This window comes from Trachurus trachurus (assembly GCF_905171665.1).
Source record: "Trachurus trachurus genome assembly, chromosome: 17".
Classification (NCBI taxonomy): Eukaryota; Metazoa; Chordata; class Actinopteri; order Carangiformes; family Carangidae; genus Trachurus; species Trachurus trachurus.
Window position 1 is genome coordinate 34917439 of NC_139900.1, and position 26637 is coordinate 34944075.

At 41.7% G+C, this 26637-nt stretch overlaps 2 protein-coding genes across 2 annotated transcripts; one reads left to right on the forward strand and one right to left on the reverse strand.

Moving 5' to 3' along the window:
- Positions 1-5583: 5583 nt before the first annotated feature.
- Positions 5584-15931, reverse strand: LOC311001172 (uncharacterized protein). Its single transcript, XM_083992187.1, has 4 exons — positions 15445-15931; positions 14309-14468; positions 7652-7827; positions 5584-7174 (listed from the first exon to the last, which is right to left on the reverse strand). The coding sequence occupies exons 1-4, from the start codon at positions 15592-15594 to the stop codon at positions 6791-6793; spliced, it is 870 nt and encodes a 289-aa protein (XP_083848313.1). The 5' UTR covers positions 15595-15931; the 3' UTR covers positions 5584-6790.
- Positions 15932-16120: 189 nt separating this feature from the next.
- toe1 (target of EGR1, exonuclease) lies at positions 16121-21508 on the forward strand. The gene is made up of 8 exons (XM_083992186.1): positions 16121-16468; positions 16609-16649; positions 16785-16881; positions 17132-17290; positions 17445-17558; positions 17974-18122; positions 19759-19921; positions 20101-21508. Exons 1-8 carry the CDS (start codon positions 16355-16357, stop codon positions 20860-20862), a joined length of 1599 nt encoding a protein of 532 aa, XP_083848312.1. The 5' UTR covers positions 16121-16354; the 3' UTR covers positions 20863-21508.
- Positions 21509-26637: the final 5129 nt, after the last annotated feature.

The window sequence follows — 26637 nt, forward strand, 5'->3', positions numbered from 1 at the left end:
GCACTTCCCCCAAATCAAACAGAGAGAGAGAGAGAGAGACAGGGGGAGGGAGGGAGAGATAAAAGGCGGGAGATTTAAACGGGACAGTCCTCTTTACACCCCATCACCAGCCACATACACAATCAAGACAGTTGTAAACAAAAAGCTCAGAGCTGGTGCATGTGCCATTGCTGAAGTCGCTGCAGACTGTTACTATCGGACCAGCTGCTAACCAACCACCAACCACTAACCACAGCAAACAATGGAAATAACAAATCCTGGAATTTTAGTAAAGTCCAAACATACTTTATGTGACCATCAGCCACGAATGTAAGTTCGCTGGATGTCTCTTTACCGTCAGATAGGCCTACAGAGCAGAGAGGTCCTGACCAACTTAGACAGGTTCAGAGATCATAGTCTAATATTCTGCTATATTCTTGTTTGACTTTATTTGTCTATTTTAACTTAATGAATTGTACTTTATTTGTATTCTTATCTATTTATTAAAACGGAATTTGTCACCTGCCCAGAGAGAAAAAGAGATACTATATAGGACGACATGTTATGTCCTTAAGGACTGTGCTGCCCAGCTGGCTGTGCCTCTCCTCTCGTGCCTGGTGCCGGTTCCCAAAGTGGCGAGGCCAGCAGGAATCAGTGACTACAGACCAGTAGCCCTGACTTCTCATATTATGAAGACTCTGGAGAGACTACTACTTCGCCACCTTCGACCTCAAGTACAGCATTCTGTGGACCCCCTGCAGTTTGCATACCGGGAGAACATCGGGGTGGACGATGCAATCATCTACATGTTGCATCAGATTTACTCTTACCTGGATGAACCTGGGCGATATGTGAGACTGCTGTTTCTAGACTTTTCCAGTGCCTTTGACACAATTCAACCTAGTATTCTGAGAGGAAAGCTCAGGAGTAGGAGTACCACAAGGTACTGTGCTCTCACCTTACCTCTTCACACTTTTCACTGCAGATTTCACATCTACATCTGAATCTTGCCATGTTCAGAAGTACTCTGACGACACGGCCATAGTGGCATGTGTGAAGAAGGGACAGGAAGATGAATACAGGGACCTGGTGGGGGCGTTCACAGACTGGTGCAACAACAACAACTTGTTGCTTAATACATCAAAGACCAAAGAAATGATTATTGACTTTGGCAGGTCCAAGAGATCCTTCCGGCCTGTGACTGTGGATGGGGTGGATCAGAGCGATAGATATGTTATATCTATCGCTCTGGGGTGGACATGGAGAGGGTTCAGTCACACAAGTACCTTGGAGTACACCTTGATGACAGGCTGGACTGGTCCGTACACACAAATGATGTGTACAAAAAGACACAAAGACACAAAGCAGGCTCTTCTTTTTGAGAAGACTCAGGTCCTTTGACATCTGTAATGTAATGCTGCGTATGTTTTATCAGTCTGTCATTGCAAGTGTTACATTCTTTGCTATTGTCTGCTGGGGTAACAACATCAAGGTCAGGGACAGGAACAGATTAGACAGGCTCATCAGGACATGTAGCTGTGTGATGAGGGAGGGAGCGGAGCTGGTCGAGGCTGTGGTGAAGGGGAGGATGGGGTGTAAGTTGAAGACCATCCTGGGTGACCCACTGACCCCCAACACCCTCTACACAAAACCCTCACAGGTCAGAGGAGCAGCCGCAGCAACAGGCTCATCTCCCTGACCTGCAGAAAGATTTAAGAGGTCATTTGTTCCTGCTGCAGTCGTTTTATATAACACTTGTTAAAATGTTTTTTTTTGTGTTCATCTTTTTTGTGTCATTGTTGTGTGAGCTACTGGACTAATTTGAATTTCCCTGCTAGGGATGAATAAAGTATTCTCTATTCTATTCTATGTTGGTAAAAACATGGTATTCAGTATATAGCATATTAGTTGATATAGAGGACTTTTCTTGCACTAAGTACATAACTGACATCTGTGTCTGTTTTCGTTGCCATCTGCATTTATTTGATTTAACTGTGAGCACCTCCTCCATTTCCTTTGAGTGTTGCTTTGTGGGTGTAGGCTTCACTCAACAGCACTTATGCGGTATGCACTCACCGTGCTTACTGACTTTTCCCATATAAGTAGTACACTACACATTTGAACATGTTTGTTTTTCTTTTGTGTTCATGTAATTATCTGCTAGCATTTCTATCCAGATCACTGTTGATCCTGGTAAAGTAGGCACTCAGCATGACATGATATTTTTAACTTTTGTAATAGAGTCAATATAACTTCCTATCTGAGCCACTTATTAAGCACAGGCTCTTGTAGAGCAGCAGTGTTTCACCTTTGCCATGTGATTGTTTTCAGCTGTTAGCAGCTTCAGAAGTGTAATGTCAGTCTGCCTGTTACTTTAGTCCAGATTGGGTCTTCAACACAAACTCAGACAACGCAGACTTCTCCTCTAGCACCACTACGAGGCTGATCTTTGTCGCTTCGTGCTAAACATCTCAACAACTATTCAGATAGCGCCACCATCAGGTCTGGAATTGAACTGCTAACGTTACAGTATCCTGTTGAGGAAAACATCTGCAAAAATAAGCAAGATTTCCATTCGTGGAATTGTCAGTGATAATTTGATAATGTCTGCATACTGGTATGGACATCTGTAAGGAGAACATAGTTTATACCCAATTGATGTTAGCACGTTAGCATTGTCTTTATGTTAGCCTGTTGATTTTGGCATTTGTCCTGACGGAGCTAATCGCGTGACTGCTTTGTTTACCATCAGGACTTTAGTGTTGTATATTGATCTCATCATTGAGTAATATTTGCTTTACTATATGTGAGTCAGGGTTTGGACTGTGTAGGGGTGAATGTCACCACGACAAACAAACCCACCGTTCCAATCTCGCATGAGGCAAGAAGCCAAAATCAATGAAAGTCAAAGTGAAAGAAACAGATGTAAACTGTTCTGTACAGCACATGTACCATCCTGTACTTAAGTTAAGTGTATTCTATACAAAACCTGAATGCAGCACTTGTTGTCTATTGTATTTTGTCTTTCAACCTTTGTGTTACCAACATTACCTACAGTTCACTTCAGGTGATGAACCAGATACAAAACAAATATCTAATCTTTCACGCGAGTGATTCGCTCAAAGTCCAAACGAAGCCAGTGTAAAAAATTCTTTGTTGTATTCAGGGTAAAGATAACTTTAAGAGTGGCTACTCACATCAGTTTCCTTTCAACTCTAATATCACCGGTGGAGTGATGCCAATGATGCTGTTTTATCAGTTACCTGACATAATGTTATGGACATTTAGATGTAGTGAGATGTAGGCTATATGTCTCTCTCACATACAAAAACAAAGAAAGCTACACATAATTCTGAACAGCCATTTTATTTTTTCAAACTGCAAGTGTTCTGAATCCTGAATATCATTGCTGAGATTAGGTTCACTTTATTTGATTTACTTTGTGATAATTGCAACGGCACTGCAAATGTGAACACTTCAAGACAGAACAAACTTCCAACTAAATGGAATTTAAAATCTATTTCATGTAGAACATTGTTAACATTGTTTATTTACCAATGAAGGAATTCATTTCCTTTCCCTAACTGAACATAGTGTGTTCCCTATAAAATCAATCCTTTGGGACTGATAGACAACCTTGGAGGCTTATGTAAAACAGCAAAGGTTTCAACTTTGCAAATGTAACCAAAACAGGCTTCATGACTTCAACTGACTTTGTAAAAGAGCGGGTTATTTCAAACATCGCGGTTTGAGACCCCACTAGTTATGTTTTAAGGGAAACATAATCCCAGTTGTATGCTACTTGCCTCACACTCACCATCAACAGATACATATCAAATGAATGTCACACAAGTAAAGCTTGTATAAATGCTAGGGGTGTCACGATTCTCCAAATCCTCGATTTGATTTGATTTTCGATTTTAGGGTCACGATTCGATTCGATTCTTTTTTCTTTTTCTTACAGCACAGACGCCTATGCTATTTTCAGACTAGTCTAGTCTACAATCATTGGTTTTATTCATCAAATTTTGTACAGTAAATCTTATTTCAAAAGATGGGCTACTTATAAGTGATGCAATTTCCATAATGTATCACATTAGGCACTAATGGTCACATTTAAATAATTTCTTTACAATATAAAGGTAACATGCCCCCAAAAATCATGATCCAGGGGCCAAAATTGCCCCCAAGGTTTTGAAACAAATATATTTATATCTTTACATTATCATAATTTTATTTTCATTAATTTACCGTCGTGTCTCATTATTCTCCTGATGTCGGCTTAATGTAATGTAAACAGATTGCGCTGATACGCGAGAGTCATGTGACAGCGGGGCAGAGCTGCAGCTGCTGTGCTGCCATGGACCTGATGATCAGGTCCTGATCAGACTGGTGGTGGCCCACAGTCAATCAGTCCCGGTCCTCCACCATCACCAGATCCCCAGAAAGCCCCCGCAAATAATACATCGACAAAAAGTGGCAATTTGCACCTTTTCGTCTGCTTATTATTTGCGGGGTTTTTTTTGTTTGTTTTTTAAATCTTATAACGTATCTGCAGCGTGCGGCTCTCAGTGCTTGTCGGTGTTGTGTAGTTAGAGCTGTGTCTCCCTCCTGTTTCACAGGTAGGAGGGGGACAGTAGCCCACCAGGGCTGGGTGATAAAACGCTATAAATAGGCTCTATGCCGAGGGTCACATGACCAAACCGGAAACCGGGTAACTCCACTTCCGCTTAGATTCTGACAAGCACAACGCGCGGTAAAAACAAATCAAACAGACCACAGCCAGCTACTTCTACGCGTTCTTTTGCTACAGGTAGTTATAACGTTATAGTCTCTTTTATGTTGTATGTAATGTATAATGTTTTTTATCGCTTTTATGTTTTATGTTTGAAAAATGTCGCGTAAAGACAGGGAAAAGAAGGTGAAGTGCCAGCCAAGGCAAAGTGCTAGCAACCACAGCTTTTGCTGTGTTCCTGAATGCCCTATGTCAGGGAGATTCAACAGCTCTGTCACTTTCCATTCGTTCCCCAAGGACGTGGACCAAAGAAAGAAGTGGATTCACAATATTAAAAGAAAAAACTTAATAATAAAAAAGAGCACCACCGTCTGCAGCCGGCACTTCCTTCAGACCGACGTCATACAAGGAGGTTACAAGTTGTATATTAAATGTTTTTTTTTTATGTTAACAATGGACATTGTTGAATAAACTTCATATTTCATTCATTTGTGTAATCTTTTTTTCAAACTGGTAACTGGGTAAGTATACAGAAATATAGAGAAGGCATTTTTTTTTAGAGCTTTTAACCTTTTTACCATGTCCACAAGATGTTTTTTTACATTATAGGCTACATTACATATGAGGAAAATAAGCAGTGGAAGTCTTAAATGTTTATTTCCATGTTGGAATAGCAGTGAACCGTTGACAGGCTCATAAAAACAGATTAACTCAGCCAGTAATCAATCGTGAGAATTTGCAGGGAACAAGTAGTCTATAACCTGGCAGTAAGTTACAGACAGCGAGAGTTAGCATTAGCACAACAGCCCTCGTCCATTTTCGTGGTAGGAGCTTTAGATATGATTCGATGGACGTCGGACACGCTCAGATTGGGTAATTCCTGCAGGCATCGTGAATAAAAAAGTTGTTGTGCCATCCTGGGAAGAGCAACAACAAAATCGTGGAAAAATGAAGTGGGTTTGATTCGTTTTTACCGCGCGTTGTGCTTGTCAGAATCTAAGCGGAAGTGGAGTTACCCGGTTTCCGGTTTGGTCATGTGACCCTCGGCATAGAGCCTATTGTGAAATAACTTTTCTTCGATAGAAATATGAGACGTGGTCGATAGTTTTCATTCATCCATGTTTTGGCAAATAGCCAATGATATTGAGAGTTCCGCTGCGCCGAACCAATCATGTGGCTGGAATAGAGCCAGTCAACATGTGCATTTGTTTGGGTTGCTGCAGACGTGCACATCAGCTGACACCGCCGGTAAAAAAAAAAAAAAAAAAGAGAGAGCGAGGGAGAGAGAGAGAGAGAGAGAATGAGTGAGTGTTGTCTCGAAATAAAAAGTAAAGGAAAACTCGGACCAGTGACTGACAAGACGCTTGGTGCGCAATGGGGACAACGGGCAGTTGTAGCTTTGCGGGCGGGGGATCGTCGATCCTCTCTTTGACTTCGATGCTCGAGATCGTGACGTAATTTCGATCAATTTCGAAAAAAAATCGAAATCGTGACACCCCTAATAAATGCCTGTCCTCATACTGGAGTACCGATATCCTCCTCGCACAGGATATCAGGCTTATTTTCTTGAAGTGCATTTGAGTATACTGAATAAAACCAGGGTTTTATTGTGCATGTAAACAGCCAGTGAAACACACATTAATTCTGGCATCGTGCAAATTGCGTCTACATTTGCACACAATCTCAACCTCTCAGCAGGGGTCTGCTTCACTAGACAATGTAGTGTGTCCTGTCAAATGTTCAAGATTATTCTGCAGCTCAGCTTTCTGAGGGTAAGAAACACCATGAGCATAAACCCAAGGCTAGCTGCAAGCCCCAGCATCTCGCGAAGCAAAGCCATGCCTTGGTAGTGCAGATCACAAGCAGGACCAGGTGACATTTAAAACCTGTGAACTCACAATCTCCGTCAAGAGCAGCATACATTTATATTGAGGCTTAAGTCTTTCATAGATAAGATAAGAAGCACAATGTGCTACTTTTTCCACTTGACATGGAATCTCCAAATGTCTAACACAGCAAATTCTGCACATTCTTCTTCTTTCAGTATGCTTGGATAGATGATATAAACTGCCAGGATCAGGACAAAACACCTATTAGTTCTTCCTCATCATTGTCCCCAACACCTTCTGTGGGACTGTCGCATGGGGCCATGAGCCCGAGTCCCAGCTCCGCCAGCTCCTCACAGCTCATGTCAGTCGTCACCATGATCTTAGTCTCCAGGCGATTACACAGAGTTCTGTACGATGGCAACGGGTACCCCAGCTCTCTTAAATACTCGTAGCCTTTCGTACCAACGGCACAGCGGATCTGTCGGGCCTTCAGAATGGTCTCTGGAGACCAGACGGCGCGGCGGGAGCGCTTGGTGAGGGACAGAGCACGGATCTGATCCTCGTACAGAAAGTTCTGGAGGCCCTTCTCGATCCGGTCCAGACGATAAAGCCGTTTCTTCATCTCCTCCGCCTGGCAGAAAGAAAAAAAAGGAGGGATGGTTTATTGGGTTTAGAACAGTTACTAAGCATCTGTGCATATTTCAATGATTAAAAAACATGAAATCTTATATAAGGTGTAAAGCCAGTGTGTGACCCAGTGACACTTATTGTTGCCTTTTTAGTGTTTTTCTTCTCTCTCTCTTTTCTATACTTTATTTTATTCCTTTTTCTTGCTTTATGTTTAATGTTTCAAAATTTTACTATTTTGGGTTTTATTTGAACTTTTCCAAATTGTATGTTTTATGGGTTTTTTTTTCCATTTCCAATTCTTACTGTTTAATGTTATGTGAAGCACACTGAGTTGCCCCTTGTATAAAATGTGCTATATAAATAAAGCTGCCTTGCCTAATGTAGCAATATTTTATTAGTGCTTCAAATAAAACACAGGCAACCACTTCTGAAGCAAAAACAAACGACAAGAGAAAAAATATGGTAGCATCCATTCCACCTCCTTCTGTAGCCTTGCAGTGTGCTGCATCTCCTGCTCCAGCTGTTTCTTGAGGAGTTGACACTGCGTGCAGGGCTGCTGGTCCTCGCCTGTCCTGTCTGCATCATCATCTTCCAGGCCGGGCAGAGGGGTGCGTCTGGCGTAGCCATGGTCCCCGAAATTTAGCTCCTTATCCACTACAACACAAAACATTGTATAAATAGTACTTGATTTGATCTGGTACATGGTTCAACACGTAACCCATGGCCCGCTGGCCTGGGGCCAGTAAAAGTACAAGCAGGGCAAGTTGATTGGCCAGTCACTGTGATTGGCCAATCACTGTGATTGGCCGGTCACTGGCTCGTACGACAACATGCATTGTGATTCGCAAGAATGCGCGTGGGAAGATCAAAATGCTTCATGTGATCAGGGGCCGGTGCACCAGCTGGTCCTAAGCCTCCTTCTCACAAAGACCAGGCGTAAAGTAGGAAAATCTTGCCGTTTCTATAGTAACAACTAACGGTACTGTTAACGAAAGACGATGGAACTGTAGCGGCGTGCACTGTTCTCCACAACATCTGTGTCACCAAGAGGATCCCCCTCCTCAGGCAACACCATTAGCCGATTCAGGGGAGGATGTGCACGCTCTGGTCCCTGCAGTACATGAGGACGGTGGTGGACGACTAGTCGGTGCACACAGTATAACACCTTATAAGTTAATACAGATCTCTCCTATCGTTTCATCTCATTCAGCTCCATGTCATTTTTATTGTTTTCACCGTTATGCTTTTGATCAATTCCCGGCTAAAATGCCTGCTTGTTTTAAAGGTAGGATTGGAGATTCTGGAAAAACGGTTCTAGCAGGCTTCATTTTGAAAATACACAAGTCAAAAGTCCCAGCCACTTTCCTTAGTGTGGAGTGTCGTTGTAGCGACTCTTTCGGGTCTATTTCCAAAATGGACAATGAGAGCGACGTTAAAGCGGGACACTTCAGCCTTTACAACGATCCCATCTGTGTGTGTCTGTGGCTCCGGACGGGACCCGTGTGCTGTCACATGACGGGCTGTGAGCGGCGGTCACATGATCGTTTAAACATGGCTGCTGTATTGCTGGCTGTATATTTTGTTCAGGCAGGCATTTCAATAAGCCTGGGTGTGTTGTATTGGGATATTGTATTGTGATGCTGTACGTCTCTTCAATTATGTTGCTGCTTTGTTGTTGTTTATTTTGTATAATAGTGGTATGATGTTTGTATTTTTATGTATCTGTGAAGCACTTTGTGAGTCTTCTCTGTGAGAAGTGCTATATAAATAAAATTTTACTTTTACTTTACTATGAGCGCTACCGTTCTTGCTATCGGCTATCAGGAAATCTCCTGTGTATGCGTGAATGTCTGTGTGAACCTCATGTAACACCAGGGCTGCACCGTGGCTCTCTGTGGGGTTGCCGGTGTTGTGTGGAGAAGTGGCTTGTTGCCGCGAGCAGCATGCAGAGCTCGGTGAGCAGAGCTCGGTGAGCAGAGCTCGGCAAGCAGGCGCTTCTCCGCACAACACCGGCTTCCCACACGCAAGATGACTTTTGATTGAAATGGCCACCGAAGTCGGCCCCGATAATCGTAAATATTGAACATGTTTAACTCATTGAGTGCCAACCACGTAATTTCTCGTTTTTCGTTCCCATGCGTTGAGTGCCAACAACGTAATTTTACGTTTTTTGCTTTTTTTTTTAAATTATGAAAATAGACACTTTAATACACATTATATGTAAATTTGGGGACTCTACGACGAGGAGAACTGAAATAGATGACGATCAAAGTCACATGACAGCTCATGATCTGGAAGTTTTTATCATAACTCAGCTTCTGCAAACGAGTTCTGCATGTGGATGCAGCAGCTGCTCTGCTCTCACCCGCGCTGCTGCTCCAGCTGCTCGAGCTGCTCGGAGCTGAACCAGGAAGCTCTCAGCCGACAGTCCGCCCGGTCTTCAGCTGGAGCAACACCGTGTCCTCCCCAAAGTCCTCCCGCGGTAAAATCTGATGGTCTCTGGGCCAAAGCAGACCGGCATCACCGACCCGTACCACAGAAGGACCGCGACCACCGGCGGGACCGGTGTTCCCGAGCCGCGGTGGCCGACAGACCCTCACGTTCCGCGGGGAGAAGCTGTGACACGGCACGGTGCGTCTGTGTTATTGTTGTTTAGTGGCGCCCCCCCCGCCCCCGATGGTGGTTTTGTGAATAGAACAACCATTGTTGTGTATATTTATCTTATACGAGCCCTTTGATCCAGAAATGCGAGTGTCAGAAGAGCGACAGGCACAAACAGCGCACCTTTCATAAAAGACGCTGTATCTCCTTTTCTAGAAAAAAGGAGGGATTTTGGTGAAACCCAGCCATGTTTAGCTTGACTTTTCTCAGGAACAGAGGCACGTAGAAACAAACGGTTTGTGGTCATTTGAAGCATTAAGTTAAACCTTTCAATTGAGCCACAGTATGTGTTGGTGGCAATAATATAGAATACACTGTGGCTCTACATAAAAAGTCAAAAATGGTCTAAATTGCCGGTACACTTGACTAAAACTTTGGAAAGGAGCACGGCACTCAATGAGTTAATATTTACGATTATCGGCGCCGAACGTTTTCCGAGCCGATTGTCGGGGGAATTTTGACTCTTAACACACCACACACTACAAGAGAATCATATAAAATAATCTTAAGAGCTTAAGATAATCGGGCGGTGTCTGTCCGTGGTCGGAAGGGGGAAAGTCGTGGCAAAATCAGCCCGATTATCTTTATGTGTGTGGCAGGCTTTACTAAAACTGACTAAAACTAGATGAAAACCTTGTTGAGTTTTCGTCGACTAAAACTAGACTAAGGGGCCGTGTCCACCAGACGCCTTTTCAGCCTCTGGGCGTCGACTTTCCATTCAAACCCTATTGAGTCGGCGCTCGCAGCGCTCAGCGCCCTCGGCGGTAAAACGCCCTCGGCGCTTGCTTCTTTTTGTCGCGGCGCTCAGAGCGCTTCAAGTTGAAATCTGTTCAACTTTTAGAACAGCGCCGCGCTCGTCAATGTCACTTTTCCCCGCACTGACCAATCAGAATCAAGAAGGGGCGGGACATACGTTACCGACAGCAACACAACCGGAGACGTGGCTCGGTTTATATCATGACCCACACTTGTATTGTACTCGTTGTAGTGTTTATATTAAACAAGGCACGAACACGGAAGTGTCAGAGGACTCGTTTTGTAACCTAGCAACAGTGGCATTCTGATGAGGGAGAGAGAGAGCGCCAAGCGCTGGGAGAGCAGCGCTGAGAGAGAGCGCTGTCAGAGCTAAAAACGCGTTTGGTGGACACGGCCCTTAAAGCAGAAGTGAGTGATATATTTGTGTTAATATAAGTCTTAAATAGTTGTATCTTCCGACAGCAATCACTTCTATAGAGTGTTTGGTCTGAATCACGGGTCTCTCAGTCCCTCTGCTCTGCTCTGAGCCGAGGAGAAAACATTTATCGTATCCTACAGTTTTTATCCAATGAGGAGAGAGAACGGCATGCAGGGCTGTGTGTGCAGCCAAGGAACGCCGTGAATGTGGCGACGTAGGGACGAGGACTGTTATGGTGCGTTCAAGGAAACTCGTAACTCGTATTTTTCCGACCTGTGAAGTGGTACCAGTTCGATCTGGTACGAGTTCACGGGTCAGAAGTTACGAGTGGCCGTTATAGTGACTTTCACCGGTAAAACAGGTCGGAAAAACGCGAGTGGGTTGCCTGGAACGCTACAAAGTCGTAAGTTGTGACTTGAAGCTGTAATTTACGATTTCAAAAGCCTGCCTGGAACGCAGCATTAGCGAAAACGACCGGACCACTCACTTCTGCTTTAAAACTATCACATATAGAAATGACTAAAATTTACTAAAACTAATAAGTATTTTCGTCAAAAAGACTAAGACTAAATCTAAAATGCCTGCCAAAAACAACTCTGATGGGAGCAGCCTTTTCCAAAATTCGATATTTTGATGTCACCGTACATGGACGGGGCAAAATGGCGTAATAGCGCCCCCTTTAAATTTTAAAAAGCCCCTCCACATTGGGGTTACTTTGTCGTAGGTGGACGAAAATCGATACACATACCATGCCCAGATGTCTTGATGATCAGATGATCTCTTGACATCCTGAACTCAACCCAACAGGAAGTCAGCCATTTTGATTTCAATTTTCCATGATGACATTTTTGCCATTTATATGAGATTAATAGGGCTCGAAACAAGAATGTCCATAAAACTACACAAAAACCATTTAACATTCCTCCACACTGCTCGTCCACTGCAATCCAAGTGTCCTGAAGGGACATAGTCCAGAGTTTACTCGAAACAACAACTCGCATTTCTCATTTCCCATGAGGCTTTTCGCTATTCTACATTCATTTATGAACAAACAAATTAAATTGCTGGTCATTTTTTATTTGTGGTCATGAAAGTTCTGTAACATCTGAACAAAAAGAATTAGAAAAAGATAGGAGACTAAACAAAAATCAGTAGGCTGGATTGATGAGAGTCTGGGTCACTAGAGCAACCATGAGTGAGAGGTAGAGAGACACCAAGTGGTATAAATATTGGTTGGACTTGCAAGGTGCATAGTTTAAGTAGATATTGCAGGGATGCAAACGGGTCAGGACCAAAAAAGAGAGGAATTTCCATTAACCATTAACAAATAAGTACATTACAATATCACGGAAAAGTTGAGTGCATATAGATGGACAGTTTTCAGAAGGCCAACATTTCTATATTAAAAATGCTTAAAAAAATAAAAATCCTTTGCAATATTTCCATTTTGGAGATACTGATTTTTAGGTCTTCACTGAATGTTAGTCATAATTATTACTATTAAAATAAACTGAATAAATAAAGACATCGCAAAAACAAAAACTCTTCGGATCTGAACGATTCACACAAGTCACCTAATTGGAATGAAAAAAGCGAGTTTCGCTTTTCGGCCGCTGTTTGCATCCCTGATATTGGAGCTTTTCAAGGGAACATATTTGATTCTCACTTCTCAGTAGTTGTAACTCAATGGGCCGGCCATGAACGTCACACGGCCGCACAGGGCAGCTTGTGTGCCGGTTCACTTGAGTCTATTGGCCGGCAGGCCGGCAGCGAACGGCGGGAAATCTCTGGGTCGCCCCGATGGCCTCCCCGCCCCGGGACTGTTCATTTGCCTTTGGAGCAAATGTATTTCGAGCGCCAACTTCCGCTTTTCCAGCGCCAGCTTTTCCTGCTCCATTATCAGCTTTCTTGTCTCAGCCTCCACCTTGATGATCTCCTTCTCCAGCAGCAGCTGCTGCAGATCATCTTCTCTCCTCTTCTTTGCTGGTGGTGCTCCGCTGTTTTCATGGAACCGTTGTGGAGAAGTGGCATCGGTAGAGTCTGAAATCAAATAGTGAATTCAGCGGCGAGAGCTGTATATGGTTCACCATCGCCCAAAAACTTGAAGTTTGACAACGTATCTTTCATGACGCACGTCTTCGTGGGTTGATAGATGGGAAGATTAACAGTCCTTAATTCTGCTCTGTACAGAGTCCAGTCGTGTCGTTGAACCGATGTTTTATCCTTCTACCTGAGTCACGTAACTGAAAACTCTGAATGATCTTTGTGACTGCTACTCTGATATCTTAGAACAGTTCATCCAGAAATGTGCTGATATTTCTTTTGAAATCAGTGCCAATATTGCTGAAAAATCTATATTTCTTACGCCATGAGCATGGCTGGGAGTGAAAGCTTGACCTGCATAGCAACAGTAACCAAGGGGGGTGGGGCTTAGCGTAGTCATAGAGAATCTGGTCGTGGCACCAGCTCACGAGTCTGTGTTTTTTCCCCCCTCAGGCTTTTTATGCATTTATTTTGAAAGGACACCTGGAGGGAGACTGGGAGGGGGAGAGGGAGCGAGGGGACATGCAGCAGGGGGCCGCCCGGTGGAATCGAACTCAGGATCGCTGCAGTGTGCTTGCTCTACCAAGTGAGATATTCAATGCTCGAAGCTCAGCGCATCTAATCTGAGATTCCACCGGGCGACAGACGGTGAGCGGCTGAAGTTCATACCGCCGCTGCTTCAGATTCGGGGCAGACGCACAGTATCCCACATCATTTTAATCCAGGGAAATAACATGTGAACAATTTAACCAATTTCAATAAATAAACACGGTTTTGTTAAAAATAAATGTTACTTTCATTTTTTGGTGGCTGGGCCAGTGAAAATACACAAGGGGCTAGTAAATCTCAAATCTACTGGCCAAGCAGGACAGTAAGAAAAAAATGTTTTACATGCTATACCATAAATGTAAACAGACTTGTCTGCATTATAAAAGCCAGGTTAAGTTCCAACTATGAGGAATTTCAGGATGATGTGACTGATGATGACTTTGATGATGATTATTCTTAAATTGCTAATTCAAGCTGGTCAGGTCTGTTTTGGGCCACATGGGGGCAGAATATGCAGAGATACACAGCAAGCAAAATTTACAAAGGTGTGTCTATGAACATGTAACAGAAGCATATAAACTATGCGTCTCTTATTTTATGTGAAACAAAATCATTCCAGAGAGAACAGATGTGGTTGAGAAGTTTCGACTGCCACATGTAAAGTAATAGAAAACAATAACTGTGACATTTGTTTGTATGCCTAGTTACCTGGGTCAGGTTTCAGGGGCAGCAGGATGAATGGAGCGGGCACTGCAGGATAAGGAGGCTCTCCAACACTGAAGAGAGTTGGGATGGCATTGGGTTTCAGCTTCTTCCCCCCAGCTGGAGACCTGGCTATCTCCTCAAACTGGCTCTGCTCAAAATGATCCTTGGGGAAACAAATCAGACTCACATTTATCCAACTACTCGTGCATCCCAGACACAAGAAAAGATGCTAATGCAGACAGTGAGGACAAAGACTGATTGGATGTGGCAGAAGAAAAGTAGCCTAAGTAATACAAGACATGGATAGAAAACTGCCTCAGTAGCAGCTGTTATTAGAAGACTGTCTGTGACCAAATTGCCAAGGGTTCTATATAAACGTTTGTCTTTCAGTTCGGATGAACATTGTTATAAAACAAGACATGCTACGGAGGGTAAATTCACCTCACCCAAAGTAAAAACAAACAAGATGAAAAGCACGGTAATGTATAGGGCCATGGTGATATGGAATGCTCTAACTTACCAGGACATTATTATCCAAGAACATAACAAATACAGATTTAAAGAGCTATTGAAAGAACACTTATTAGTCAAACAGCTGTCTATCTAGCTGAAGCGATTTGGCACAATTAATTAGTGTTTGTCTGATTTAATTGAAATATCTTCAGTCTGCTTGTGTATTGGGTACTGTCTGTAAGTTAATGTAATTATGAGGAACGAATGTCTTTGAACTTCTGATTATTTCACAACTATGGTTAATAGCTACACTGTGGAAATGAATAAGGTCCAGTATATGTTGTTTTGTCTTGTTTTGTCCTGTAGATCGTTGTGAGTTGTAGTGGTTATGGATGTTGTTATTGTGTTTATGGTGTGATGTGTTTTTGTATTTATCGACTGCAATGGACAGTTCATCTGGGAAAGTAGACTCCAGGAAGAATAGCGATGGCCTTTGCCAAAGCTAATGGAGATCTAAATAAAAGAAATAAAGGAAATGAAATAACATACATAATTGATTTTATATTCTGACGCACTGTTCTAACGTGGGGTTTTAACGTTGTATTGGACACGTGCATGACGATACAATAACATCAGAGCCAGGGCATTACGATGCCAGCCTCAGTGTAACTTAAAGTTAAACTTACCTGACAGAGTCTGGAGTGAGGAGTTGGTTCAAAGTCACGACGACAGTTCATCACCCACTTCTTCTTACGGACAGGGTCTTTGGGGAAGCGAAACAGCTGTTTGCCTATGCTGGTTGAATTGGAGCAGTTTGGAGCGGAGCAGCCACCCATTGCGGCAGATTACGACCAACAGAGAAGCTACGGTAACGTTATGCTAAGTTAGCCTGGCTAACAGTGGAGCTCAGCTGGGGATACCAACCGTTACCTTTAGCTCTCTCATTCCGCGGCGTAAAAACGAGAAAAAGTTACCTTTGGGCTAAACATTCACTCGTGGAAACCAGAGCGCTGTCGTGAAGATGTTTTCAAAGTATTTCAAGCGTACAATTTAAAATAGTTCTTCTGGTATAAAATGTTTCTCACTTTGTTTGAGCCAAAATGGCGGACTTCGCTTCGACGGTTGAATGTGGTGACGTATTGTTTATATGCGTCTATTGTAAACGCCTGACCGAAAATGTGATTTAACAGCAAAAAGGCAAACATATAATAATATTTTTGAATATGATTTAGACGATTTATGATTTAATTTAATTTTTTATTAATAGTGGATATTTTTGTTCGTGTGTATAGTGACAAACTGGTGTTATTTGTGTTCAGGTAAAAGTCCAACTACCTGGGACTGTTTGTCGGAGGACCCCGAAAAAGCACGTTGAACTGTTTACGGTTGAGCAGAATGAGCGCTAATAAATAGATAAATGTTGAAATAATTGCAGCATTTACGAAGACAATTTAACACAGAAGCAACGAGCTGAGCTCCGCGTACACTGACTAACAATGAACAACTTTATATGGTAGTCGGCTGAGCTAGCGGAAACTAGCATTGGTGAGAGCCACGAGAAAGACCTGTTAGCTTTACTTTCTGCACGAGACAAACATGACATCTTCACTCGTTGTTCCAGTCATTGACGTCCACAATGATAATTTCAAAGAGCTTTGGCCTGCTATGGTAGTGGCCATTAAAACGTCGTCCTTCGTTGCACTAGACACGGTGAGTATAAATGTTTTAAATGTTATAAATGACAGTTTCCCCTCTTCTTTATCACTGGGGAGGCACAATTGCGACAGTACTGCAAGTGCATTACACAATCATAAATGCTAATACATAGCACTTGGTCTCTGTTGTTTCAGGAGCTGAGTGGTCTTGGGAATAGGAAATCCCTGCTGGCCGAGTGAGTAAACGTCTTTCTCTTCACTTCTTCCTATTACCACCACACACACACACACGTAATGTTCACAAGTTACTGTCATACACGCAGAACTGGATGATAAATATGAGTTTGCACTGATAATCTGTTATGTTTCAGATCTATAGAGGACAGATATAAAGCCATCTGCCATGCAGCGCGCTCTCGCTCTGTCATCTCCCTGGGATTTGCCTGCTACAATAAACTGGACTCCAAGGTACGAGATGAAGCCTTATCCAACAGCATAAAACCTCTAGACACTGGCATCCTCATTCTGTATATCATAGTGATTATTGTTTACAGTTAATGTAATATGTACAAGTTGAAGAAAGCTAATTAGATTGTCCCCAAACATACTTGATGAGAATTTGTCCCTGCAGACTTCTTCAATCTTGTGTTATGTCTGTGATCCTCTTTATCTTCTTGTTGGTACTTTATTTCATCTTCCCTCTCACCTCTTTGCCCAGGCTGCAGACACATACCTGGTCCAGGTGTATAACCTCACACTGCTGTGTTCAGAGGAGTACATCATAGAGCCCCAGTCTGTCAAGTTCCTGGTGCAGCATGGATTTGACTTTAACAAGCAGTACACTCATGGAATCCCTTACTGCAAGGGCAATAATAAGGTGAGGACAACAAGGTGCCAACATGCTTCATGCTGTTTAGGGTTTTGCTAAGTGTCCTGAACCCAGTTCTGTGGCCACGATGCTCTGTATTATAATAATTGAACTTTCTCAGATGTCATTGTTTGATTTCTGGCTGCCTTTTCTCTCTCTGCAGGGAGGAACTGATGCCGGGGGGGTCCACATCAGGGCATTGTTCACTGAACTGCTGCGCGCTCGGAAACCTCTGGTGCTCCACAATGGCCTCATTGACATGGTCTTCCTTTACCAGGTATATCTAGACTCTAAAGAGTAAAGACACACAGCCAGTCTCATTTGTGATTGAGCAATCATCACCTGTAGCCTTTACAGGACTGTTAACCAGAAATCCTGTCCTACCATTGGTCACTTCCATCCAAAAATGGTTAGATAGATGTGTGTAGCAGCAGTAGCATTTGATTTATTTTGTCTTAAAACAAAAAGTGAACTCTTATCTTCTATTTGTTTTACTTAAAGCAGCAGACTTCATACAACATTTACAGTTGCACTTGTGGTACATTTCTTCACCTGACTGTGGGTATACAGTATTTATCCAGCAAGTTAACTGCCAGTGTCAGCTTTATGATGTTAGTTGACTCATCTTCGGTTTGTATTTTTCTCACAACATACAGTATTTATTTAATCACTGCTTATTTGTTCTGTACCAGAGTTTTTATGCTCACCTGCCTGAGCGCCTGGCCACCTTCACAGCCGACCTGTCTGAGATGTTTCCTGCCGGCATATATGACACCAAATACGTCACAGAGTTTGAGCTGCGTCTCACCGCATCCTACCTGGAATATGCCTATAAAAAATGGTGAGTATGGATTCATAATATACGCTCAAATTACTGTATATACTGTACATCCGCTATACTTTGAATTTAGCTACAAACCTGACCTACAAACACTTAGAAGTCATGTGTTATAACAGTTTAAATGTAGTCAAACTACAGACTGCCTGCTAGTAATTCTAGTTTTTAAAGCTTTTTCCTATAATATATGCTTGAAAATTGTTATTTGTGAGCATTTGTGTCTACCTCAGTCAGTATGCAAAGGATGTCACAATAATGTAGTGAAAAGCAAAGCAGAAGGACTGTGGGTGTAATGATAAAAAAATATATATATATATATGTTTACAAATAACCAAGTCCAGTTGCTTTCGATTGAAAATTCCTTTGAGATACTATGACCTGGACAAATGAGAACATGCACAGGCTAATAATAAAAGTGTTCTTGAGTCTTTGTCACTTAACAAAGCAGTTGAGGAAATATTCATCAATATTAAACAATATCTCCTCAATACGTGTCTTGTCTTTCCGGTGTTAAGATGAGGTTTTCAAAATAAAGTAAAGTAAATACTCGTTTAATCTGACTCCATTTAAAAATAACTTTACTCTTAAATATTGGTGGAATTAAAAGTTAGTCAATCATTTAAAATATAAACATTTTAAGAATCAATTCTATTGTTAAGAAATCTGGAATCAATCTTAGTTCAGTGATGGTATAGATTATTAAAACCACTCAGTGACCTTCTTAACATAGAAGAATAGCCCTGATGCCTGGGTTGAAGTATTCAGAGGTATAATAACATGATACTCAATCTTACCTGTCCAACTCAGAGGTTAAGGGTGTGAATAGCACCCAGTGAAACTTACCATATAACTAAGATCTTTTAGACTAACTTAGTTCAGGGATGGCAGATATAGACTTAAACTATTCAGTGACCTTCTTAACATAGAAGAACAGCCCAGACACCTGGGTTGAGATATTCAGAGGTCATAAAATATAACTCAATGGTTAAAGGACATGATACTCAATCTTTTCTATTCAACTCAGAGGTTAAGGGTATGAATGTTACCAAATGAAACTTACCATATAACTAAAGACCAAATAAATATCCAATAACAGATTATTAATTATTTAGAACAAAGTCTCAATAAGGCAATATTAGAAATGAAGGGTTAACATTCCAGTTTATTGTGATGTACAAAATGAACAAACTATAGCAAATAGTAACAATACTTAAGAAACAGATAATGCAACACACTCGATGTGTGGGAGCTCTGGTAAGCAGATCAACTCAAAGTGAGGTTCTTGCTCTTTCCCTTAAGTATCCAACCAGAACAGAAACACCTCTAATTCACATAATGGGACTTTGCATAGAGATACCATTCGCATCTGGAGACCTTTGATCATCAGGGGGTCTTTTCATATGACAATGAATCACCTACACCTTTATACTTCTCGCACTGAGACACTTGAGAGTGATTAGAGACAGTCATCAAATGGTGAAACTCTAACAAAGATAATTGATTAAATCACTAATAACCAAAGGGTGTAAATACACAAAGTGGTTACATCCAGTCAGGGGTAAAACTTCCATTGTTTCAGAGACAACATTTCAGGGTGGGGGTCTGACTGTCTTACAATATTATGTCCTTCAACTTCCAGTAAGCTGGATAACAGCCGCAGTTTGACCTCTGGAGGGACCGGACCTCATCTTCATGTGGAGTTCTGTCAGTATGCTGGTCACATGTCCAGCTACGTGGACTACAGAGAGTGTCCAGCAGTACTCTCCTCTGACGGACAGACTGAAGTCTGCCAACGCTTCTCTGTGAGTTTAAAAACATTTTTTACTCTGATGACACTTTCAGTTTGACTAAAACTTAGAGCTGAGCACTTGTGATGGGATCACTCAGGATGCAGGTTAATACCAGGTGTGAACAGATCTGTAGATTTTCCAGTGGGTCATGTCTTGGAAAAGTTGTGTCTTGACATGTGTCTGTTTGACAGGCATTTGGCTGGTGTCTAAACGGTACCCAGTGCCCATTATCCCACGACACTGACCTGATCATCCTCCAGGATGAGAAAGGAAAAGAGGACAAGAGGAAGAAGAGGAAGAGACACAGAGAGAAGAGGAAAAGTGAAGGAGCGGTGACAGATGAGTCCTCCATCCTCGAAAGTGGCCCCTTAAACAAAACCCCCCACATGGAGGTTGATCAAGAGCAAACTCCAGATAACAACCCAAAGGTGACAGCTGATCTGTGTGCAGAGGCTGGGCTGCTGATGGACAGTAACAGAAACACCCAACAGAGTGAAGGAGAGAACATGAAAACAGACAGCGCAGGGAACGGAAAGTGCGAAGACATCCCGGACTCCAGAAACTCTGACGAGGACACCGACATGAAAACAAACACGGACGACAAGCTGGGAAGTAGAACAGCAGATGGAGACAGAGAGAGGTCTAGTGGCCGCTCAGCTGGGACTGACCCTCAGAAGAAGAAGAATGACGCAGGAACACACCGGGCGGGATTCGATGCCTTTATGACGGGATACATCTTCGCCCACTCACACGCCCTCTGCAGGAGGGAAGGAGCAGGAACTGTGGAGGTGAATGAGAACGAGGAGGACGAGCAGACCTGGCTTCCTACCTGTCTCAACAAGGTTTACCTCAGTGGGAAGGTAGCTCCTCTCAACGTGGTGAAAAGCACATTCTCCAAGTCATCCAAGGCCCACACACACAAGATGGAGATGGTGTGGGGAGGAAGGATGTAGTGTGGGTTACTTTTATGTTTATGCAGGGAGGTTCACAACTTAAGTACATCCCAGTGTAATGTTTTCTCTGACAACAGGAGAACAGCCGTGATAATTATCCCTTTTATGTCAGTGAAAATTAAAAAGCACTGTTTTTTTTAATTAGTTAATTCATCAGTCAATTATAAAATGTTTTAGTCATTTTGCTCCAGGTTCTCCAACGCAGTGATTTGTTACTTTTCTTAATATTTTATTTTCTTAACTTTATACTAGTATCTTAGAGCAGGGGTTCTCAACTAGTCTCACTCTGGGCTCCACATTTTCCCATCATGGTCATTAAGTCGCGACCCACTTTTATAGAATTCAAACCAAGATTTTTTTTTTTAAAGCCTTTAAAAACTAATTTGCTCTTTATTGAGCAAAGTGCATTTCAGAGCACATGAATGAAACTGAGGAGTTACCATGACAACTGCATGTACGGAAGTGAATAAAAAAATATGAAACTGCACAAAATGGAGACCAACAAAATGATATATTTGACTTCTAATGCATCTCTGCATTCAGAGCATGTTCACAAAAGTGAATAAATATCAAATTGCACAAAATAAAGACCCACAAAACAAACTGCATCAGGCCACATTAATAAGAAACTGATATCTTTGCATTCAGAGCAAATAACAAGAAACTAAGGAGGACCATTACAACTTGTCTCGTGTGCCTTTCAAAATAAGTTATTTTTCAAAATAAAAGACGTGTCCAACATCAGATGTGCATTAAATATTATTAACTTTTTTGACCAGCTGTCCGCGACCCATCCAGAACAGGTCCGCGACCCACTTTTGGGTCCCGACCCACCAGTTGAGAACCACTGTCTTAGAGGTTTGGGGGTTATGAGTGTTGAACAACAATAACATTAAGAAAAGAATGAGCAAACCACTGGAGACTTGGGAACCCACCAATAAATTACAGGCAGTATCATGACTGTGCTAGCAGACATAAGACCATGACTGCCAAGTGGTTATTCTACATTCTGTCTTTTGTATTATGCAATATTAAGAAAAAAAATAAACATATTCTCTGTATGGTTTTTGTCTCTCTTTCAGTTTTATTTGGGAAGACAAAGATAGAGAACAAACTCTCCAAATCTATTACTTTATATAAACCAATACAATAAATGAAGTGGTCCAAGGTACAGTACTAGCTTCAAGTTGTGCCATATGATACGTTTTCAGTTTGTATTAGGAACAGTAAACCAGTAGTAGTGGACAGATAGGCTGACAATGGCACAGATTAAGCCTCAGAACAATACTTCTAATAAAAAAATGCAAAACTGTAGTAGGGTTATTGCAGGATATTAATCAATAGAAGTCACCAGGAACATTAGTTTCAAACTACTGAGTTATCTATAGGCAGTCAGTTGAAACCAAGCTAACACGGGATACAAGTTACAACATATAAGATGAAATAACCCTGCACAAGTTATACTAAGTGAATAACATAGTGTAACCTAGTATGAATAACATAAGCTAGCAAACTCACCTCACTGTCAGTAAACCACAGTGGTTCAGTCATTAGAACAAGACAACAGATAAAATACTGATATACATACATGAGGTTAACATAACAGTCTGTCTTCATATTGAGACCTCATTATTTGTCATTTTCCTGATAAGCTCATACTCACCCTTTTGTCCACAGTGAGCTGCAGCAGCTCTGGTAGTTGAGTTGGAACAGAAACATGGAAATAACAGTGAGTAAAACAGACTCAAGATATCATAATCACCAAGTTGAGCCAACAAATAAGTGTTCATGAGTGAATGAGGTCATTATGTGACAAGTTTACACAATCTCTTATACATTATTTCTCAGATTTTAAAACTTAGTCACAGTCTAATCCAGGCAACTTCTGCTCAAGTAGGAAGCTTGTATTCACCTTTTTTGTCCAAAGTGAACAGAAAAAAAAAAATGTAATTAAATTAATTAAAATGTGACTTTAATTGTGTTTGTATGAGAGATTACTCAAAGTCACTTTCTTCCCTCTCTATTACACTTAACATCTGTGTAGTGCTTACTAGGTTTATACTGTATGTATGCAGCCTATTTAGAGAAGATTTCTACTTTCTTCTCTGTAGCACAGAAGGTGGAGTACAGTCCAGTGACTTCTTCCACTTGTGTTGACCAGTGGGTGGACTGCCATGTGTTACTTAAAATCTACAACACTGGTCATCAATAGGCTATCAATTAGTGGGAGTCAAGCAAGATAAAACTAACCCCCAAGGCAGACGCAAATGCAACCTGCCCTCAGAATGATTCATTCCAGAGACCATGCAGACATGAACACAGTCAAGATAGTTACCGGTGCAAGAGGCTCACTGGGGTGTCATCGGCCCGGTCCGACCACGTTGGCCATGTTAGGAAATCAATGGCCCTGCCAGACGCAGAAGCCACTTGTCAGAGGAGCATCGATGAGTTAATCTGAGTCGGTCTCATCAGACCACCTTGGCCTCTTGGCAGAAGCTTCCTCATCATCACTTTCTATCCTTCTCCTTCTGGAGGAGCTGAAGCCAGAAGTTGAAGGAACTTCTGCTTCCAGAGAGCTGTCGCTGCTAATCCCTAAACATTCTTCTGTGCTGAGAGGCCCAACGGTCTCAGGTTGACCAAGACCCAACGCCTCGAGTTCAGGGATTTCATTCTCCAGACCAATGGCATCGATTCCAGGATCTTGTTCAGGTCTTTCTTGTCGGTTCTGCGCAACCAGTCGCTCAGGAACATGAGGATCATCATTTAAGTGAGGGAAAGCATGAAGACCGGCGTACTGAGGGACATAAGGAGCTGCATAGCGAGGGGCGAAAAGAGGGGCATAACCAAGAGCAAAGGGATCAACATAAGCAGGGACATACGGAGGAACATAAGCAAAAGCAAAAGGATTAGCATAAGGAAAAGAATGAGGGAGAGCATGAAGCAAACCATAAGGATAGACATAGGGGAAAGGGAAAGGAAGAGCATAAGGGACAGCATGGGGAAGGTGATCATAAACTGGAATCTCCATCCCAACGTTTGGTGATGGGAGCTGCTGAGAGGGAGGAGAGGGAGCTCTGATATTTAGATCATCATTATGATTCACTGCCTCCTGTCTTTCCTCCCCTCTCCTGCTGCTGGGCTGGTCAGGTATACCACCACCATCACCACCATCATCATCATTATCCCCACTGCTTTCAACATCTCTCTGAGGGGGCAGAGGAGGGTCATTGATGATCCCGTTCTCTTCTGGCCTTCCAGCATCAGGGTGTTCAATGTTGTTGCTCAACGGCCAGAAGAAGGCACCTGGAAAATGTGTTTTAAAAATGCCCATTAGATCATTCCATAAAACAACTAATTTCACCATTATAAATTGAGTGTATAGGCATGTGTAATATCAAATCATGTGCTGCTGTTTGTTGCCCTTAACATTGCTTTTTTACTTTAGTACAAGATCTTTGTCAAACATCAGGGAAATATCTGTGACAACACAATGCAGGCTGCACAAAAAATATTATAGACAGACAGCACAGAAGTGTGGCATTTGACATAATGACACTTTTGATTCTCACTGCATCACCCCATGCTTTAGTGATTAGGAATTTGATATTTGATATTGAACCCTTTCTTCTTTCTTATATGATGATATGTCTCCCCCTAGTGCCAAAATGCTGAGTTGTGCAGGTGTTGAGGTGGAGAGCAGCTTCAGATCATGGCTGTTGACAATGATTATAGCTAGAGCAGACACACAGGGACGACATTCCCTCACTCACACTGTTTTATAGTGGTGTTGGAGGCACGTGTGTCCAAATGAGGAATTATTGACATAATGCCAGCAATGAATGTCAGATCTTATGTAAAAGTCAAGTAAAGGTTCTGCATTCGTTTCTTAACTATTTTATCAACAGGGTTTAGTTGGATCGATCGTATCAGATTCAGATTCATATATTTTATTCATGTACTAAGAAAGAAAAATAAGTTACACATGAGCACTTTACAACAGATGTATGTACATGAACGGGAACCCCAAAGAAGCAAGAGTGCTTCTAGATCTGATACATACATGTCTGTTTTACTCATCATTGCTAAGCACTACTAACTGTATTTATAAACTAGCCTACTAATGAGTATGCATGCGTTATAAATGAAGAATTCAGTATTTATTATGCTAGTGTACTTATTATAAAGTGTGTTACCCTTATATCCTATGATCTTATAGATCATAATGAATTAATTTGTGAATAGCGAGTTGGTCAAAATAATGCAGGCTAGCGTTAGTCTAGTGCGGGTTTTATAAACTGATAAAGTAGCCTATCCTATATGCAGCATAAAACATAAATAGGCCTATGAATATTTCTAAATTGTTCTAGGACATGAGTGAATGTTTTTATATTTCATCTCTGCTTGTAGCCTCCTACTTGTCCGCAGATCACAGGAGTTGAACCAGGCCGCTCAGGTGCGCTGATCCGTGATCATCTGAGCTTCCGGTACCAATCGGGTCGTCACTGTTGCTTGTTGCTACCCTACACACCATAATACATCCATGCCCTACACCGAGGACTGAGAGCCTAACTCAGATTTACTGTCCACCCCTGCATCTATCACATCTCATCATTAGGCTACATTATGAAAACGGCCAAGTTATGAAGATGTAGGGTTGTAGGCTATAGCTAAGCTCTACAGGTAACTAAGGTGAGCACAACACCGCTGAAGGTTCAATAATAAAACATCACTTTGCGTCACCAGATCGTTGTGCCATTAGATTAGAACTAGAACAGGCTTCTTACCTGCGATGTCGCTGATCCAGCGCCGGACTCTTCCCAGCAGGTGCTCCGGTCTGGGGGGTGGCCCGTTAAAAGACATGTTCCGACTAAGATGTTATTCTTACTATGAAAGTTTCCTTGATATTTCCTTTTGCTTCTTAAGATGTGTTTTGCTTCAGTGTCCGACAGTTGCTTTTGAAGCACGTGAGCAGTTATCCGAGAGTTCAGCTTCCAACAAACAAGGTTTAGGCTGAATGCTCGTAGGCCTAGGTAGGCTACGGTGATTTTCCGAGTCAAAAAAGTTGAAAATGTTAATTCAGTTTTCACAAATTTAATTTAGTGGGAACTATTTGTTAGCATGTTGACCATGTTACCAACTATAATGGACTACTATAATTTTTTTTTTTTTTTTTTTTTCCATCTATCAAACATATTTAGTTTTCTGTAATTGGTGTTACCGTCATTGGTGTTACCATGTGTTACCATGGTAACACCAATGACAAAATGACAAATAAAAGGCTAATTATACAAAATAGTGTCCAAGCTAGCTCAAAGCCAGCATGAGTCAGCACCTTAAAATCTATAAATTATACTTATTAAACTGTTTTTTTTTTCATAAAAATATTTCATTATAGCGCAAATCAAAGTAACACCAATGACACAAAAAAAAGAACCACATTGAAAAATGACATTTTAATTGGAAATATCTTACTTTTTACCCTTGAAAGAGACACTCACAATGTATTGTCTTAAATGGCTCTTTTTCTTCTTCTTTCTGACCTTGGGAGTTCTCTTACATATTCTTAACCTTTCAAAATAATGGTCTGTGATACCAGTAGCACCAATGACACCAAATCGAAGGACAGGTATTCTTTTAAAAATATTTTTATTATTAAATAGCCAATTTAGATTTAATTTTATTCATATATTAAGCCCAGTGTTTGCCCATTATTGACCACTTTTTTTTTTTAAACAAAAAGGAGGAAATATTTTTACACTGTCCAATAGTGTTGAA

Excerpts from the sequence above, each read along its gene's own strand:
- LOC311001172 (XM_083992187.1), bottom strand. The coding sequence starts at position 15,594 with ATGGGTGGCTGCTCCGCTCCAAACTGCTCCAATTCAACCAGCATAGGC. Across the intron at positions 7,828-14,308 it reads GCCCCTGAAACCTGACCCAG|TGGATAAGGAGCTAAATTTC; the intron begins GTAACTAGGCAT and ends TTTGTGTTGTAG. Across the intron at positions 7,175-7,651 it reads CTGCAAGGCTACAGAAGGAG|GCGGAGGAGATGAAGAAACG; the intron begins GTGGAATGGATG and ends TCTTTCTGCCAG.
- toe1 (XM_083992186.1), top strand. The coding sequence starts at position 16,355 with ATGACATCTTCACTCGTTGTTCCAGTCATTGACGTCCACAATGATAAT. Across the intron at positions 16,882-17,131 it reads ACAATAAACTGGACTCCAAG|GCTGCAGACACATACCTGGT; the intron begins GTACGAGATGAA and ends CTCTTTGCCCAG. Across the intron at positions 19,922-20,100 it reads AAGTCTGCCAACGCTTCTCT|GCATTTGGCTGGTGTCTAAA; the intron begins GTGAGTTTAAAA and ends TCTGTTTGACAG.